Here is a 16,240-nt window from a genome sequence, read left to right as displayed (position 1 = left end):
TTGACGCAACGGATGTTTGTCTATATTTTTGTTGGTTTTCTTGACTTATTTCCCTTCTCTCGGAGCACATGTCCAAAAATGACATTTCTAATTGAACTATAATGATCGCTCCTGCTAGTAAATAGCACATAGACCTAGCAAGACAAAGTTAAAGTTAAATCGGTTGTATGCTAAACGTTAGCTTTCTTCTCCATCACCCCGCCGAGTACCACCTGTCTAAAAAACAGGCCACTAATATGGATGGACCCTTTTATCTTATGTGAGTGAACTCGTTTATTAAAAATAAGGTTCATTGTATTGGTGTTCAAGCCTGAAATTAAACCTATAAGAGCAGGACGTTCATATCTGTTGAAGGCTGATCGGTGGTTGAAGGATGTTTCGCAAGTCTGCATTTTTGTCAGCTGAACATTATCTTATCATTGCGTGTTGCAGTGACAATGTAACAATTTTGCCTATAAAAATGTGTATGTAGCCTACTAGTGTGTATACAAATTCTAAACGTTACAATGCCGTTATAAAACACCAGCTGCTTGCTATTTAAAACCATTTTATATTACTTTATTGTGTGTATTGGCCTTATTCCAGTATAGAACCAAAGTTTGGCGTTCGAATTTCTGTCATGATCGTTTTTTAAAGCGGGGTAATAACTTAATGGGAAAGAGCGCCCTCGTCTGGGTATGTGATGCATTTATTTACTCTAGATATATTTCATATTTTTAAGTAATAAAGAGATATTTTCTTTGAAAAAGGTTTATTCCAGTTTTAGAGCTTTATGTCACCCAAACACAACTTTTTTTGCACCTTTCATTTAGTTGATACAATCTTTATGTTTCACTCGCATCTAATAGCAGTCTCTCTTTCTCTTTAAGGTTATTATTTAACTGGTGTCACATTGTTTATTCACTCATGTGAGACATGCTTCTCAGAATAGTTCAACAATCTCACGTATTTCAAAATGCCCTTTTTTCTGTGTACAATAGTTTACTCTCTTAAGAATACATGTACAGTATGTGGGTATAAATATAGGAATGTTTAGCATACAAGATTTTCATAATATACCTCTATATACACATTCACATTATTAGTCGGCTACATATCCATATTAAAGTAAATTATTGCACGTCTCCCACTCTTCAAGTATGAGAATGTCCTCCTTTGCAAACAGTGCCCCGAACACACTGAGGACAAAAACTATGACTTCCAAAAAGAATTTATTGATCCTCCAGGATAACAAGGTCAGGCCCTCTGAGCTAGTTCTCTTGTTGTTTTTGTTTTTCGGTGTCCTCCGTCATCGGCTGGCAGGTAGTGTAGGAGCTGGTAGTGTCCTCGGTTGTTCCCTCATTCCTCCAGCAGAGGACGCATCTGTGCTGCACAAGAGATACAGTGTCAAGTCCCAAAAGCTCCATTAGAATGACAAGAATGCTAAATACATGCACTGAGCATTGACCACCTATTTTGATGTCGCACTGCCTTAGACCCAAACAACGCTTTAAAAAAAACTTTTTTCCCCAAATGACGGGGAGTCCTCCTTATCCCACAAGCACCCATTCTCTCTAAGCGACCTGAATCCTTCTCTGGCCAATCCATCAGGCACAGGATAGAGAGGAGAACGATCCAGTTGCTTGTACTTGTTGTTTCAACACCTTTGTGCCTGAGGAGAGTACACTAACGTTCAGACGTTCAGATGTATTTCACTGAGTAAACTGAGCCGATGTAAAGCAAAGGCTCTGGACAAACCACATAAGTGCATCAGAGATGTCTGTTAAGTCCCTTTTTGGATGCCTCGCCTTTTGAGGGTTTGGAGCCAGGCCAGCTTCAGATGGACTCCATCGTACTTTAGTGCAGGGTTGGCCGGTGGGAGGGACCGCCTTCGTCGACGACCGTAGCCTTTCGAGCCGATCTTATCAGGGGGGGCACTGTTCGTCTTGGTGCGCATAATGTTCAGCAGGTGGGCGAGCTCGTGCACCGAGCAGGTGGCCAGGTTACAGCCCGCTCTTTCGATTCTTTTCACTGAGTAAGCTGGTTCTGTCCTCTTTGCCCTTAAACTCCTGGAGAGAAATAAAAAAAAACGTTCATTTCACTCTTCCCTATTTTTGGATTTCTCTGGTACGTGGGTGTCTGTACTCATTGAGCTTGTTTGATTTATTTATTTTAGCCGTTTCATGATTGTGACACACTTTGCTCACCTGTGCTGTGGTTCATATGATTCTGTTCCACCGTTGTCCTGTTCGGAGGGCGGAGGCGTTGAGTTATCCTCACTTTCAACATCTCTCCACACCTCACCCTGAAGCCAGTCACTGAGCCTATAAGGCGACAAGAGAAACCCGCGATTGGTTAACATCCGTTTGAGAGTTTTGAATGAGTTTTAGAGGGAAATAAAGTCATCCATGAGCTTACCTTCTTAAGTCATCTGCATTTAGAGGGGTGGCACATGTGATTTTTGGTAGAAGTGTTGTCAACAGACAACATAGGAAAGCACTCTGAAACACAGACTTCATTGTAAAGGAAACCTGTAGAAGAAAGATTGAAGATGTTTTAACAATGTAAAGTATGTGCTAACTCCAAACATGGCTACAAAAATAAGGATATTAATGTTCCTGCTTGACCTCTTCACTGGTCACTAATTGGTTTGTTTAAGTAAGAAGCAGGTTAAAAATTTGCTCAAGCATGTGGTCCAATGTCTCATCATTGTAGAGAGCTTGTAGAAACAAGTGCACTCTTGGTGCTGCTTTACGGGGGTGCATCAGGACTGCTCTTCCTCAAAGTGATACAGACTAGCCAGAAAGTTCTACCTATCCATGTTTTAACCTTGACCTTTGGGGTGACACAAAAATGAGCCTCAGTTAAGAGCATTTAAAAAAAACATACCTGATCGAATCTGAGAAATGATGAAGTCCGTGATTTTAGGTATGTCCAAACTTCCAAATTTCAGTTGGTTAAGGACGAGTATTCAGCTGTCACACTTCTAATGGTCTGAGTTTCACAGAAAAACCTGAGTGCTTTATATACTTTACAGGGGGTGGGAGGGGGCGGGAGTTGTCTTGAGTGATAGCAGCCACATCCCTGTTCTAAACTAGCCAACAAGTTTACGTGTCCTGTCTTAAAAGGATGGAGTAAAATCCATTCGAGAAATAATTACTTCCACATTCCTTTAATATCATTTCAAATTTCTGATCATTTTCACATCTTCTGTATGTCTATTATTATAGGATCAGAGAGGTTTTGAATTATAGATGGACCAAGTCAAGAATCGTTTACAAGACAAATATGCTTCGGTATCAGACTTGTAAACATTTGATGATTAACTTCCTGCAAAGTATCTGGAATGCACATCTAATTGGTGACTTTATTTCAAATGATGTCACTAAGAGATGTTGTTCCTGGGATAGTGACTCTCAGATATTCCAACCACCTACACATTTTGGTATGTTAGAAATGTGGAATTAATTATTGAAAATTTCTATTGAAAACAACAAAATAATTTGTAAATTAAATATATAAGATTTTTAAAAAAGTATAATTTTTGCTTAACACAGAAATTCATTTTGGCTCAATAATGGTTTGAGGTTTTCTGTATTTATTATATTGATTATTTATAAAACATAACAGCAATAAACAAAAAAACAATTATTTTCTGTGATAGAAAAATTATAGTTTAATATTATTGGGAATATTTTTATTATTGCATAGATATTGTACATCTCTTATTATGTTTTCATAATACTTGTAAGATTTCGGCTATTTTTGAACAAACTCAGATCTAGATCTATAAATAAACATATTCCTATTAAACCATATTGCAATTTTTTCTTACCAATGCATTCTGCAGCTGCAGCGTGCCCGTGTTCTCTGCGCTCCGTTTGGTTTTAAAAAGCACTGTTCCAGCACATTACACAGGCTAGAATTGCAATAGGCTGTGTGACTATGGTTACATCACGTAAAGTGTCTGGTAAAGCTGCTGGAAATGTTCCCGTCAACGGATGATATGGTTTGTACAGGCTCAGGAAAGACGACTTTACTCCTACCAGCTTCCTTTAAGTTCAACAACCCATTTGTCTTAAGCAATCTTAAGATAAAGTATGTTTTTTATATTAAATAATAATTTAATGATTTGAAGACATAACATTGTAGTTGGCAATGTTTTTCTTCAATTGTTCTCCTATGGCACACAATGTTCATGTAAACAGAGAGGTCAAAGTTTGTTACGTGGACGTAGAATCTAGTTACATTATGCATCAGAATTCCAAAGTCCAATAGCATTATGTTATGTTCATATATAGTTTTTCAAGAGTTTTGTATTTTGTATGAATGATAGCAGAGGCCACAGCTGTAATGCATTTCCTGTGTTTTGGCAATAGAGCGAGAACCTTTATGTTTGTTGCTCTTATCTGGTCATTACCAGCTGTTAAAAGTGGCTACAGCAGGTTAAAACCAGACTTATATCAATGCTTCAGTGACAACTGAAGAAAAGGGTGCGATGCTCTTCCAAGCAGATGGGGCATATCCCCTCGAGGCATTGTTATTGCAACATCTTCAAATCTATGAAAACAGACAGCCACAAATTATTTTAAGCCTCAGGAAGAGAATCTCCTCCATGAGAATGACACATCTCATCACATCATTGTGTCATAACTTACATGCCCTCCTGTTTACACTTGCCAAGTAATGCACTGCGAAACCAGCATTCATGGAAGCATTTATGTGGCTTGACGGTGTTCTCTTTGGTTCTTCTATAATATATTTTACTTACCAGTGGTGTCTCCTCTAAAAGAAATGAAGTTTAGATTTATGACACACTCCCACAATTTAAGGTCAAACGAGGCAAACAATGAAGATTGCTGGAATTAAAGCTACCAATAATATCCAAGAATTAGTTTTTGAAGCAGAGGCATATGTCCGACTTGACTTGAGATCCTCACGTGCTTACACACAAACAAACGATAACTTCCCAACACCTACAAGTCCCGGTTTTCTTGGGAAAATGAGCGTATACCCAGATCTTAATAATCCATTCAACAGAAGTGTCTTACCGGAACTGTGGATGATTCAACATGTTGTTCTTGACTAAAATAAGCTGCAAGCGTTTCAGTTAATTATCCAGCGGCTTTCTAGAAATCATCACCTGTTACTGTACAGGTGGAAAGTATGTTGTATGGTGAAGATGTCTAGAACATTACAGTCATGGTGGAAGTTTGGCCGTTCGTGCACTTGATAATCCATGTCTGTCCTCTGGTTTGTGTTTGAGTCATTTCATCACTTCAATTCGAAGGCATTTTTGGTGTCTGGAAGCACTTATATTTAATCTGCCATGGCATATCTGTTGCTATTATTGTCTGGGTTTTTATTAATCACAGTTGCTGGTATTGCACAGCTTTTATTGGATGGTCATTTTGTCTAATATGATTTAAGGTAAGAGGCTGTGGATTCTGACAAAATCATTTATGCATCCAGCAGAATGTGGAATGAAGTATCAGGCTTCGGAGGGAATTCCTTAAGTAATGATTCCTGGAAATACAAACATGCTCCCCTGGGTGTGGTGCCAAACCATCCTTGTTTTTCTCTCTGTGTTCTTTTATCTAGAGCTGTTATAGTCTTCATTTGTTTAGTCGTGTATTCAAAATACGATACATGTTCCTCGCATGGTGTCGCAATCTTAAGGTCATGGGTTTGACACCCAGATACCCAAATGTACACCATGAATGCACTTTGTTGCTTTGGATAAAACTGCTTAACGTGTAAATATATCTTAATATGCTACAGGGGTGAATCATTCATACAAATTATAGTTTTCAAATGAGTCAAAAAGCATGCACCCTAAATTGCACTTTTTTTCTCTGTTTCTCTGCAGGGGAAGTTTATTTCATTCTTTTATATTTTACAGCATAATTTTGGTCTAGACGCCCACTGTCAAGTGCTCAGCAGGTTCATCTGTGGCATCCATTGCTGCTGAATGTATTAAACAACAAAGAAATGTGGATGCAAAGAAATGTTTGTGCAGTTTCTGCATGTAGAGTCTTACGAGGTCACAGGACTAGCACTTCACCTGCTCAGTGCTAGCGGTTAACTGGTATGTCATTTGACCTTCTGTGAATTTACTGTAAAATGTTTTCCACTGTATGTTTTAGAACTTGGTGAATCATTATATGAATGACACAATGCTTCTCTTTATGTAATCAAATTGCGGTAAAACATCAGACATTTTTTCCTGAGCAAAATCAATGAACAGATAACCTTTTTGTTTTAGTTTTCATTTTATAAAATGTTCTCTTTTATTTGTTATACGCTAAGGTATACAGTAAGAAATTGTATATTATTCTTCATCTTCCATTTCGCGTACATCAGATTTTTCATACCGTTAACATGGATGTTCTAAAAAAAGAAAGTGTTCTTTAGAAAGAATAACTTCATAGCCTGTTGCAATTTCAAGTATTAAGGAGTAATTGTACGTTCAGGGAGGTTCACCGTGAAGTTTCCTCACAAGCTAATTATATCTTATTACTAGAACACACAAAGGGGAAGTTACAACAGCATTCTGTCGAAATAATTTATTCAGATAAAAAGTTCCTTATCAATAAATGTTCAAGAATGTACTTACACAATGCATCACGGCTGTACTCTACGCTGACCTGCACACCATCTGTGTTTTCAGATTTTATTTTCCCTTCGATCATAAATAGTTGTTTTATTTCAATACAAAATCTAATTCATACCAGCAAGGCTTAATGCTGTAAAATGTTTCCAGAAAAAGCATGTTATTGGACAGCTCTGTTCTGTTGTAAATCATGATATGCGCACCCTGTAAATGACAGGGGTCACTATACCTGTGGAAGACAAAGGCAACACATGTTGCATGAAAACATTTATATAAATGGAATACTTATGGATAGCATGCATTTTTTTTCATGTCATTTCTCTACTTTAAAATTAACTTTCTAAATACACGTACATGCAGATCTTTCTTGCAGCAGTTTATGAAATAATATTTTTTCTGTTTATATTGATGTGCAGTTTTGTAAGCATCACTTTAGATAAACCATTAAATTAAAAAGACTTTGGCAAAGTGTTGCATGTAGTATTAATTGCATTTCAATCCATCCAAGAATATGCCATTTATGCGGGTCACAAAACATCTGTTTGAACATTCTTAACCTCCGACCATGAAATATGAATTAGGTCCCAAAGAGAAACCCTGAAAGTTTATCCGTCCTATGTAAATTTCAAGAATAGCTTCATCAAAAAAGATCCATTGATGCAAGACAGATCATTACATACGGTTGGCGTTTATGTGTTTACCTCCCATCTGCCTTAGTTGATTTAAATGTTTGTGTGCTGTTGCTAATATATTTGTATTTGTTCAAAACACATGCTTGTCTTGGCCCGTTTCACCAAGGGGTGGCTTCAAACACGCTTTGTAAAAATGACATTCATGCAAGCGAATTATTTTTAGCCGAGTTGTCATCTAACTTCATAATCTGCTTCATGTTAACTGTCCCTGTACTATTCTAATCTGTGACCACATTCCATATTCACATCTTGACTTAATCCAGTTCTGTCCTTTTATTTACGATCCATAACTGAATTCAGTTCTCCAGATGAGTTTTGACTCAGCACTTCAGAATTTCGTCCAGTTTGTTTAGCAAATGTAAACCGCGGTCACTTGGGGATTGAGTTTGCTTTTGAGGGTCAAGAGGTTACGCTGAGAGCATAAATAATCAGAATTATTTACATTTCTGAATTATTCAGAGCAGGTTTTTTAAATCATATCTCGGTTCTTAATTGTGACATTAATAAGATTTGTACACAAACTGAATCAGAGTACGGCCAGATGACATTACATCACATTTACATTTATTCATTTGGCAGACGCTTTCATCCAACATCAGGCAGGTTTATGCCTGAAGCCTTGCAGTATATAAAACAAATGTCACTGCCGTAGGAGGAGTATCCAATTTTCATTAATTTTTAAGATTTCACTCAATTGTCAGTCCAATTCAGATATAAATTGATGTTAAAAAATGTCTACATTGAATGTATTATTTTTTCTAACTAACTAACTAACTAACATAGTGTCTACTTTCCACAACGCTCAAAATGTTTTTCATGAAAACACGAGTCAAATATTGTTGGAGACGGCATATGAATTTGTTTACATCTTAATGAAATATGCATATTTATTGCAAACATTTGTGGTTTTACCTTCTTCCAGCCTGAAATGCAACTGGCTTTGAATTTCTTCGGTTTCTAGAGTCAGGTGGGGTATCCTTGTAATTAAAAAGCTGCATCGCACATGGACGTTTGAAATACGAAACATGTGCTTAGTGGCTATTTCAGTCATTACACTAATATGCTACGATCGCTTTGTGATGCATGACTTAGCTGTTCTGAAGATGCATCTTGTTTATCCCCCAGATATGTTTTGGCTGAAATGAGACAGCAGATACTGTTAGAACATGTGTGTCCAATCAGAATGACCTAGTGTGCGTGGAATGTGTGGCATTTATAGTGACTCTGGTGTCAGAAGTCAAATGAACGGCAAGCTGGAGCGCTGAATCTGCTTAACTCCTGCAGGACAATTTTCAAAAACATTTAATAAAGGTGCAAATACAGATAGTGTAACGTGAAAGAGATAAATACAAAGCAATGCATATTGATTAGACAACCAGTTAGAAGTAAGATGCATGATGTATGATTGTAAATCCAAATTCCAGATGTGCATTGAAATTAAATATGGTTTTAGATTTACATTTGAGAGACAGACTTTTGACAGACAAAGCGATTTAAAGTGCATTCAACTTATGCTGTTTATCAGTTCGTGGGTTCTCTGGTTTGTTTTGATATTTTGGAGCCAATGCGTAGTGACAGAACAGACATAAACTGATTTTAGAATAGAATTTAAAAGGAAGTTTTAAGACTTCAGTTGCATGATTGTTGTTAACAAGTCTTTATTAATTATACGTTTATAAGTATATAAGTTTATAATTTCAGCTGTAAATAAGTTAAATTGCTAGTTACTGTAAATCAGAGCAGTGAGGTCGTTTTTGGGGGGGGGGTGTTATTTAAGATGCACTGGATGGTTAGTTGATGAACCAAGTTTCTATCTTTCTGTTATTAAAGTTCTGTGTGCCTTTCTACAGAATTAACATGGATTTCCACTTAGTTTTCATGGTTACACACACAGACAAACAGTGACAGGAATACAAGAGGTAACTGTAATACCTGCACACCCCAAACTGGGTGCTGTTCTTTGTGATACAGACCATACAGATATTTGTGTATTGTCAATCTAACAACAGCAGAAAAAACACTTGACAACGGGCTCATACATTGATGACTCAAATACTTCACAATTATAATGTGATAAATATGCTTACAGCTGTGATCCACTGTTATTTTTAAGATTCCCTCAGTAAATGTGGGAATACAGCTGTGAACGACAGTACACAAACATGGGACAACATCTGACACCCCATACGATACCCTCTGGTTTGAATTAGACCTTCATTCCACTGGGTCCAAAGGGTGTCATAAAAACAATTTATATTTTGCCAGAAATAGTCCGGAGAATGTTTTTTTTCTGTTGGGCTGTCTCTGGAAACATCATATTGTAGTAATGCTTAGAAACCCTGTCTTTTTCAATTCTGGTCTTTTACAATTATGCGGCTGCGTTATGGGTAAACATGCAGGAAGAGCTCAGCCATAGTAATATAACGGTACGCAATGTTTCCTGGGACCTCTGGTGTGTTTTGTAACATTTTTTAATAATGAGGCAAGAGCCAGATGAGTGTCCCTTTTTCATTCCTCATATGTAATAGCTCTGTCCATTTCAATTTGTCATAGCGTCTGAGAAGCTATTTTAATATCAGTTGTTTTGGATAAGATGCTTTTTCAACTAGCAAGCTCTATTTATAAAAGTAGGGGATAGGCTAGATGATGCTGCATTGCTAAGTGACGGCTATCAATTAATAAAGATAAGTGTTTTGTTAAGGGTACCGATCATGTGCCATGTTTAGAAAGATGGAGTGACTGCCATCATTCTAATGTTTGTTAAACATTATGCGAGCCAGCTCATCTAATTCACAACAGTCCTCTGTAATCTCCAACATAATTGCTTCATCCCCCACCGTCCAAAAGATAATTGCATTTGATTTACATTAGTTTCAAATGGAATACAAAAAAAACTAAATTGGAATGTTAGAGCGACCGATGTGCTTGCATTTCTGTGTGTGTGATTCAGCTGGAATGTAAATGTTTGATAGATAAGGGGCCGATTTGGGGACTACTTAGACAACAGATAAGCCTTTAATCTTTTATTTATTTTTCTAAAGATATAGAAAATGATAAAGTTACATTTTCAGTAACACTGCACTTTACGATTTCAGGTTGTGGCGAGTAGAGCAATGATGTCATAAAGATGCTGTTACTGAAGATCAGTGTGAAGACAGCATGTGCCAAATGTTTTAGCGTGATGCATCACTATGACTAAATTCTTGGCTGAAGTAAAAGGTAAACAGGAAACGCAGATTCATTTGGATGACTTATTTGTTTTCGGGGTGACGGAGGGAACTAGCTGTCTCTGTTCAGGTTCATAGGTCATCCACTTGCTTTGCCTCTGACCCCTGCAGATATCTTCCAAAATCAATCCAAATTTCATTGCAAGATGGAAAATAAAAGAATAAATCACATTTCCAAACTCTTTGAACCTGTGAGGCCGCAGACACATTTTTCCTATTTAGAACCTCTTTCGAAGTCTCTCCGCATCCACGGCACAGCATCCAGTCCAAGAGCGTGCACACGCCAGTGTTGCGTGTTGCCTGCAAGGACTGCGCTCTGTTGTGTGCCTTGCTATTTCCATCAGACCACAGGCTTTTTTTCCCTCATTTGATTAATGCTGAGTTAATGACCCCCTATAGACCGGCGAAACAGGCAAAAAATGTTAAGCATCTTAAACCGTTGCAGCTTGTTTGCTCAAACTGTTTACAGGGCACAAGGACATGCTATAAACACAGAGAAAAGAGCGAGCAATGGAAAAGATTATGTGCACTGTGGAATGCGCCACAGAAAGTCATTTGCTTTGTTTGGAGTTCGATATGTTGTTGAATTATTGTTCGGCACCCCTGGCGGATGGGGTCCGTCATTTTTGCTACTTGTTTCTTGTTTTAGGAATGCTGAATGCATTTTATAGTGGTCATGAAGTCACTACTTGCATGCATTCAAAAAGGATCCATTCTGTAATTGTGAAATATACCTGACCCGAGGAAAAAACTGCGTTGCATCCAGAGACCTGAGATAGATGTTCAATAAAGTGATGCTGTCATCATGTCGAAGCAATGTTTTGAAAGTTGATAACTTTACAATGCATATATGTCGGCTGTTTAATTTCATGTCACACACGGCTAGTCTATTGAACAAACATGCCCTCGTGAATGAACTCGAGTTCTGGAAGACTCGCTGAGGATAGCACGTACACTGCGCTCTACTGAAAGACAATATTAATGTGGAGGTTATAAGGATGCGTTCGATCATGTTTGACTCAATGTTATCTGAGCATCTGTGTGGGAGAGGGTGTGAGAAAGAGATCATGCACTTCAATAGTGTTCAAATAGGACCATCTGGGTCTGTTTGTCATGTTCTCGGTGCATGCCCCAAAAAAACAGGTGTATGCTTTTCTCGACATTAATAACTACTTGTGTCTTTATCTCACACCTATTCAGTGTAGTCTCTTACTGTAATGTGACTCATTTTATGTGTTTAACCAGCCCGTATTGTTGCTGTAGGGCTTGAGATTTTCATTGTTTATTAGGGCAGACTTAAGCCGTTCTCTTAAACAAATGTCATGGGAAAGGGCGTAGTTCAGGGGCAAACCATGAACAAAGATTTAAAGAGGTCAGAATCATGTGAAGAACAGTAATAATTCCAGCTATCGAACAAAATATATCATTTGTAAATGTTTGTTAAATTCTAATACAATTTGCACAACAAAATGTTGCTGTGGGATTTTATCGCAATATACAGTATTATCCTGGTATAATGCATGCTTAAAAGGATACACTATATGGACAAGTATTGAAAGGCCCACTTCAAATGAACAACTTTGACTACTTGAGTCATTTCCGTACGCATACATCTTAATGCTACAGAGAATTGTGTGCTTAAAAATTTGGCGCAGGACCCTTTTCTATTAAAACATTTTCCTAATTCAGTCTAATGTGGAAGAACTTGACTGGTCTGCATTAAGCCCAGAGCTGAACCCAACCGAACACCTTTGAGCCAAAACCATCAATGACTTGTACACAGAGGTTCAGTCATTTCAGAACAGAAAAGACCCTTCCAATACTGTTGCAACAAAGATGGAAATAATATTCTTCAATATGGTATTATGGTATAGCATGAATAATTGTTTTGATTGAGATTATTAGAATAGATAAACATGTTTATTAATAGAAAATAAGCTCCTTTGATTTCAGATAAATGTAAACAATTATGCCACTGTATTTTCTGGAATTGCAGGTGTTTTGAATTGCCCACAGTAACAATATTGTTCATATCAATATCACAATAAACAGCTCTTGCAATAAACTCTCGTGACTCAGGGAAGAGGGGAGGAAGGATGTGGGTGGATGGGGGGGGGGGTTAAGCGAGTTGCAGACATGCCACGAACAGCTGACCAGGTCAAGGTGAAGTTCAGAAATAAAACGTTTCCCTTCACCAAATCACCAAAATAACATACCCATCTGGGGAATTTTCCCTCTGCTTGTTATTATTGGGGCACATCCGACATCATTTATTACACACATATTTTTGTACACAGATGTTTTACTATTACTTGGATTCAAAATGTCGTCATTAGCGAACGTTCGTCGTTCAAGTCTGTGAACAAACGTTATACTTCCTCTCCCTTAGTACTATCTGTTCACTGTTTTTAGAATTGTTGTCTGTGTGATGATAGTAAACTATGGTCTGACCTGACCCCTGAGCAGAACCCGAGCAGGTGCTGTACTGTGCATGCTAGTCCTCTGAGAGACAATCTACATTAGAAACATTTATGTAATGACCTCTTTAAGACAAAAGGCTGACTTTTTCGCTTCGCTCCCTGTCCCACGTCATAATTCTTCAGTCACAACGATTCATGCTCCCAAAACTCCTTCATTCCCCCCAGCAAGCCAAACCACAACAAAGAAACCATCTCTCTTTTACAAGCAATCAAATAATTAAAGGAAAAAAGTAAATAAGTCAATGTTAGCCAGGAATGCTGCGCTTTAGTTTGGTTTACATTGTTGTTTTCACCATTGCACGTTGAAATGTTTATCCACTTCACACAGAAACAGACTCCGCCATGTGTTTCTGATCAATTTTGCAAATGCGTATGTGTGCGCGACATAGACGCTTTCTTCACTTGCTGTATCAAGACGCCGGATTTAGATGGAAGACGTACTTGGGACTTTGAAAGACTAAACCAATTATCACCTCATCCCTCATTGCAATATTCTGTTGTAAGGATTTTTCACATTGTCTTGGCATTAATCACTCGATGAACTTCATCTTGCTCTCGTACAATTACGCTTCTAGTAATTGCCCCCAGCCATCACCCTCTGACCCTTTGTGTACCATTCAAAGACCGCCACCTCCCCATCAGTTTCTAAAAATACACTAGCTTAAGGCAAAACACATGTGTACTGTTACAGAAGAGTGCAACAGTGTAATTTCAAAGGCTGATGGATTTGAGGCAGGGGTTAGAGAATGCGCATGTCATCAGTCATCAAGCGCAGCGTTTGGGTGTATACTGGATCCAGATCATCAGGTTTGGTTCACTACCGCACCTGTCCATGCAATAAACATCCTTGGTTGATGTATTTTCTGTGTCCAGAGCTGAGAAGGTATTTTATTATTCAGGGTGTTTCTTTAGATTTTTATTACACGGCTGGTTGGAATGCTGGAGTCTGGTTGACCAGTCGCCACATTTGCAGGTTCATATAACAGATAACAACCTCTCAAAACTAATAACACACGGTATCCAGGATGCAGCAAATCATTTTGACAGAATGACAGAACGTTTTTTTGACAAATGGAATATAAATATGTCTTTTAAGAACATACATGACATTATATTTCCAAATGATTGCCTGTTCATGACTTTTGAACGTAGTTTCTTACCTAAACCGAAAGTAAAAAAAAATAAAAATTTTCCTCATGTGGCAAGTAGCCATGTTATAAGTGAGACGCTTCGGGTCCTGAACACACCGTGATAACATTATTTCTGCGATAACAACCGGCTGCATGTACATTATCACCTACATATAACCGGTATACCTATATGTTTTCCTCACTTAGTTAACATTATCTTATTTATGTGAAAAAGGCAATATATGTGAAGCAGTTATACAATGGACTGTATATACTTTATAAATACAAAATAAAACAGTTGAATAGATGATTTAAAGTGCAGGTAAATTCATAAAGATCATAATATAATTGTGCAAATGAAAACTTTTTTCATAACTAATTATTATTTTTAATAAAAATGATTTTATTTATGTATCTTAGGGTGAAAAACATAGTGAAACCCCACGAAGCAGCATAATTCTTACAGTTCCCTTCGTGATATTTTATAGTTTTGATGAGCTAACATTTCTTTCTAAAATGTGTTCTAAAACTTTTATTAATATAACTACAGTATGAAAAATGTCAAAGTTAAGTTTAAAAATGCTTTGAGTTTATATAAAAATGCTAAATTGTTAAAATTGTAGTTGCAAGTTATATTGAAATCTTCATCTTGAACCTATTATTTGAGATTCTTATCACATCATGGTTGTCCACATTTTCATAATCAACTGAAGAATGTAATTCGGGTGGAAAAAGCTGAAAGCAGGAAAAACAGTTATTTTTCATCTTTTCAGATCCGTTTGTTGTTGGTGGTAATTCAACACGTAGGTTTTGTGAGTATGTTGGAACTGGTGCCAGATCTCTACAGAATCCTTCAGGCATGCAACAGAAAATATGTGTAACGTTACGTAATGAAAGTAAACGTCAATACTGATCACCATATTCCTAAAAATCATGAACAGAATTTTCTCTATGCAGAGACGTTGAAGTAATATATCTTTACACATTGACACCTCTGAGAATAGAGGACGTGCAACGCTAAACCTGTTTGAAAATTGCAATCATGAAACAATGCCTTCTGTCTCATTGCACTAATGTCCTTTCACTACAAACTAGAAGAATTTCAGAAATCAGCATTTTCAACGGTCATCGGAATCTCATCCAACCAAACGTATACCCCAGACTTTCATCCTCAACTGGGCTGAAATTAGTTTCGAAAGGTGTTCAAGCAATCGGATATATCTGTGAGACCTTTTCGTTTTGAAAGTAAACAGTTAAGGGTGTAAATCACTGGAAGAAATTGTCCAAAAAATAAACAGTGAAAAATCATCATTAGTTTTACATACGACTTCCTATTCTGACACCGATAAAGAGTTAGATTTGTTTTTCTTGAAAGATTATACTGATCTGTAATAAAATATGGCGCCTAGATTGTGTTGACCGATGGAAAGAGTCATTATGTTTTCTTTCCAAACAGAAATGTCTGTTATGGCGTATCCAAAATGACCCTATAGGGCAAAACCCACTAAAGGTGCTAAGACCCAGAGAAACTTTTACACAGCTTGTCACGTTCAATTCATTGTTCTGTGCAGTGATTAGGAGTGAGGCATGAGTCCCTCTGTTTGTTCTCTATCAAATCTAGTAGAACTACAGCATTCTAAGCTACTATTAAATATCTCACCGAATTCATTTAGGTTATCCTAATCTCTGTTTTGAGAGGATTCAGACGTTGTAAAAATACACTTTAGGTTGGGTTTCAGTCTTTAGGTCAGCTGGGGTTCGTTTGCCTCCTGGGACTCCGTTTTGTCCTTCACTGAGGATTGAAACATTTTCACTTTTTGGTTATTTTCGAATATCGGTGGAACGTATCTTGGAAGCGTTCGGAATGTTACTAATGTAAAATCTAAATGGATGGAGGTTCAATTTCAGACTCATGGTGATATTTCACCTTAGAATAACGACGTACTGTAGTTTTGATTGCGGTTATCATAGACATTATGCAATGAACATTGTCAGATCTGTGTGTTCTACATGTGTTCTCTGCGTGACCCTGTTGTAATGAAGGTCGACTCGTGCAAGCAATTCTCCTACAACACGTATTTAAATAAAGAATAAAACCGGCACACGTTCAACACCTTTA

At 37.4% G+C, this 16,240-nt stretch overlaps 1 protein-coding gene across 2 annotated transcripts; it reads right to left on the bottom strand.

The window, feature by feature from the left end:
* Positions 1-742: 742 nt before the first annotated feature.
* On the bottom strand, positions 743-2,975 carry admb (adrenomedullin b). 2 transcript variants are annotated; one of them, XM_079465522.1, is made up of 6 exons: positions 2,869-2,975; positions 2,398-2,510; positions 2,187-2,303; positions 1,788-2,048; positions 1,451-1,651; positions 743-1,362 (listed from the first exon to the last, which is right to left on the bottom strand). In XM_079465522.1, the coding sequence occupies exons 2-6, from the start codon at positions 2,496-2,498 to the stop codon at positions 1,251-1,253; spliced, it is 792 nt and encodes a 263-aa protein (XP_079321648.1). In that variant the 5' UTR covers positions 2,499-2,510; positions 2,869-2,975; the 3' UTR covers positions 743-1,250. The 2 variants fall into 2 exon arrangements, with proteins under 2 accessions (XP_079321648.1, XP_079321649.1); XM_079465523.1 differs by lacking the exon at positions 1,451-1,651.
* Between the last annotated feature and the right edge of the window lie 13,265 nt (positions 2,976-16,240).

The sequence above is a fragment of the Barbatula barbatula genome, assembly GCF_947034865.1.
Source record: "Barbatula barbatula genome assembly, chromosome: 10".
Classification (NCBI taxonomy): Eukaryota; Metazoa; Chordata; class Actinopteri; order Cypriniformes; family Nemacheilidae; genus Barbatula; species Barbatula barbatula.
Note: the sequence above shows the minus strand (reverse complement) of the source record. Positions and strands in the feature narration are given on the sequence as shown.

Excerpts from the sequence above, each read along its gene's own strand:
- admb (XM_079465522.1), bottom strand. The coding sequence starts at position 2,498 with ATGAAGTCTGTGTTTCAGAGTGCTTTCCTATGTTGTCTGTTGACAACA. Across the intron at positions 2,304-2,397 it reads AATGCAGATGACTTAAGAAG|GCTCAGTGACTGGCTTCAGG; the intron begins GTAAGCTCATGG and ends GTCGCCTTATAG. Across the intron at positions 2,049-2,186 it reads TCATATGAACCACAGCACAG|GAGTTTAAGGGCAAAGAGGA; the intron begins GTGAGCAAAGTG and ends ATTTCTCTCCAG.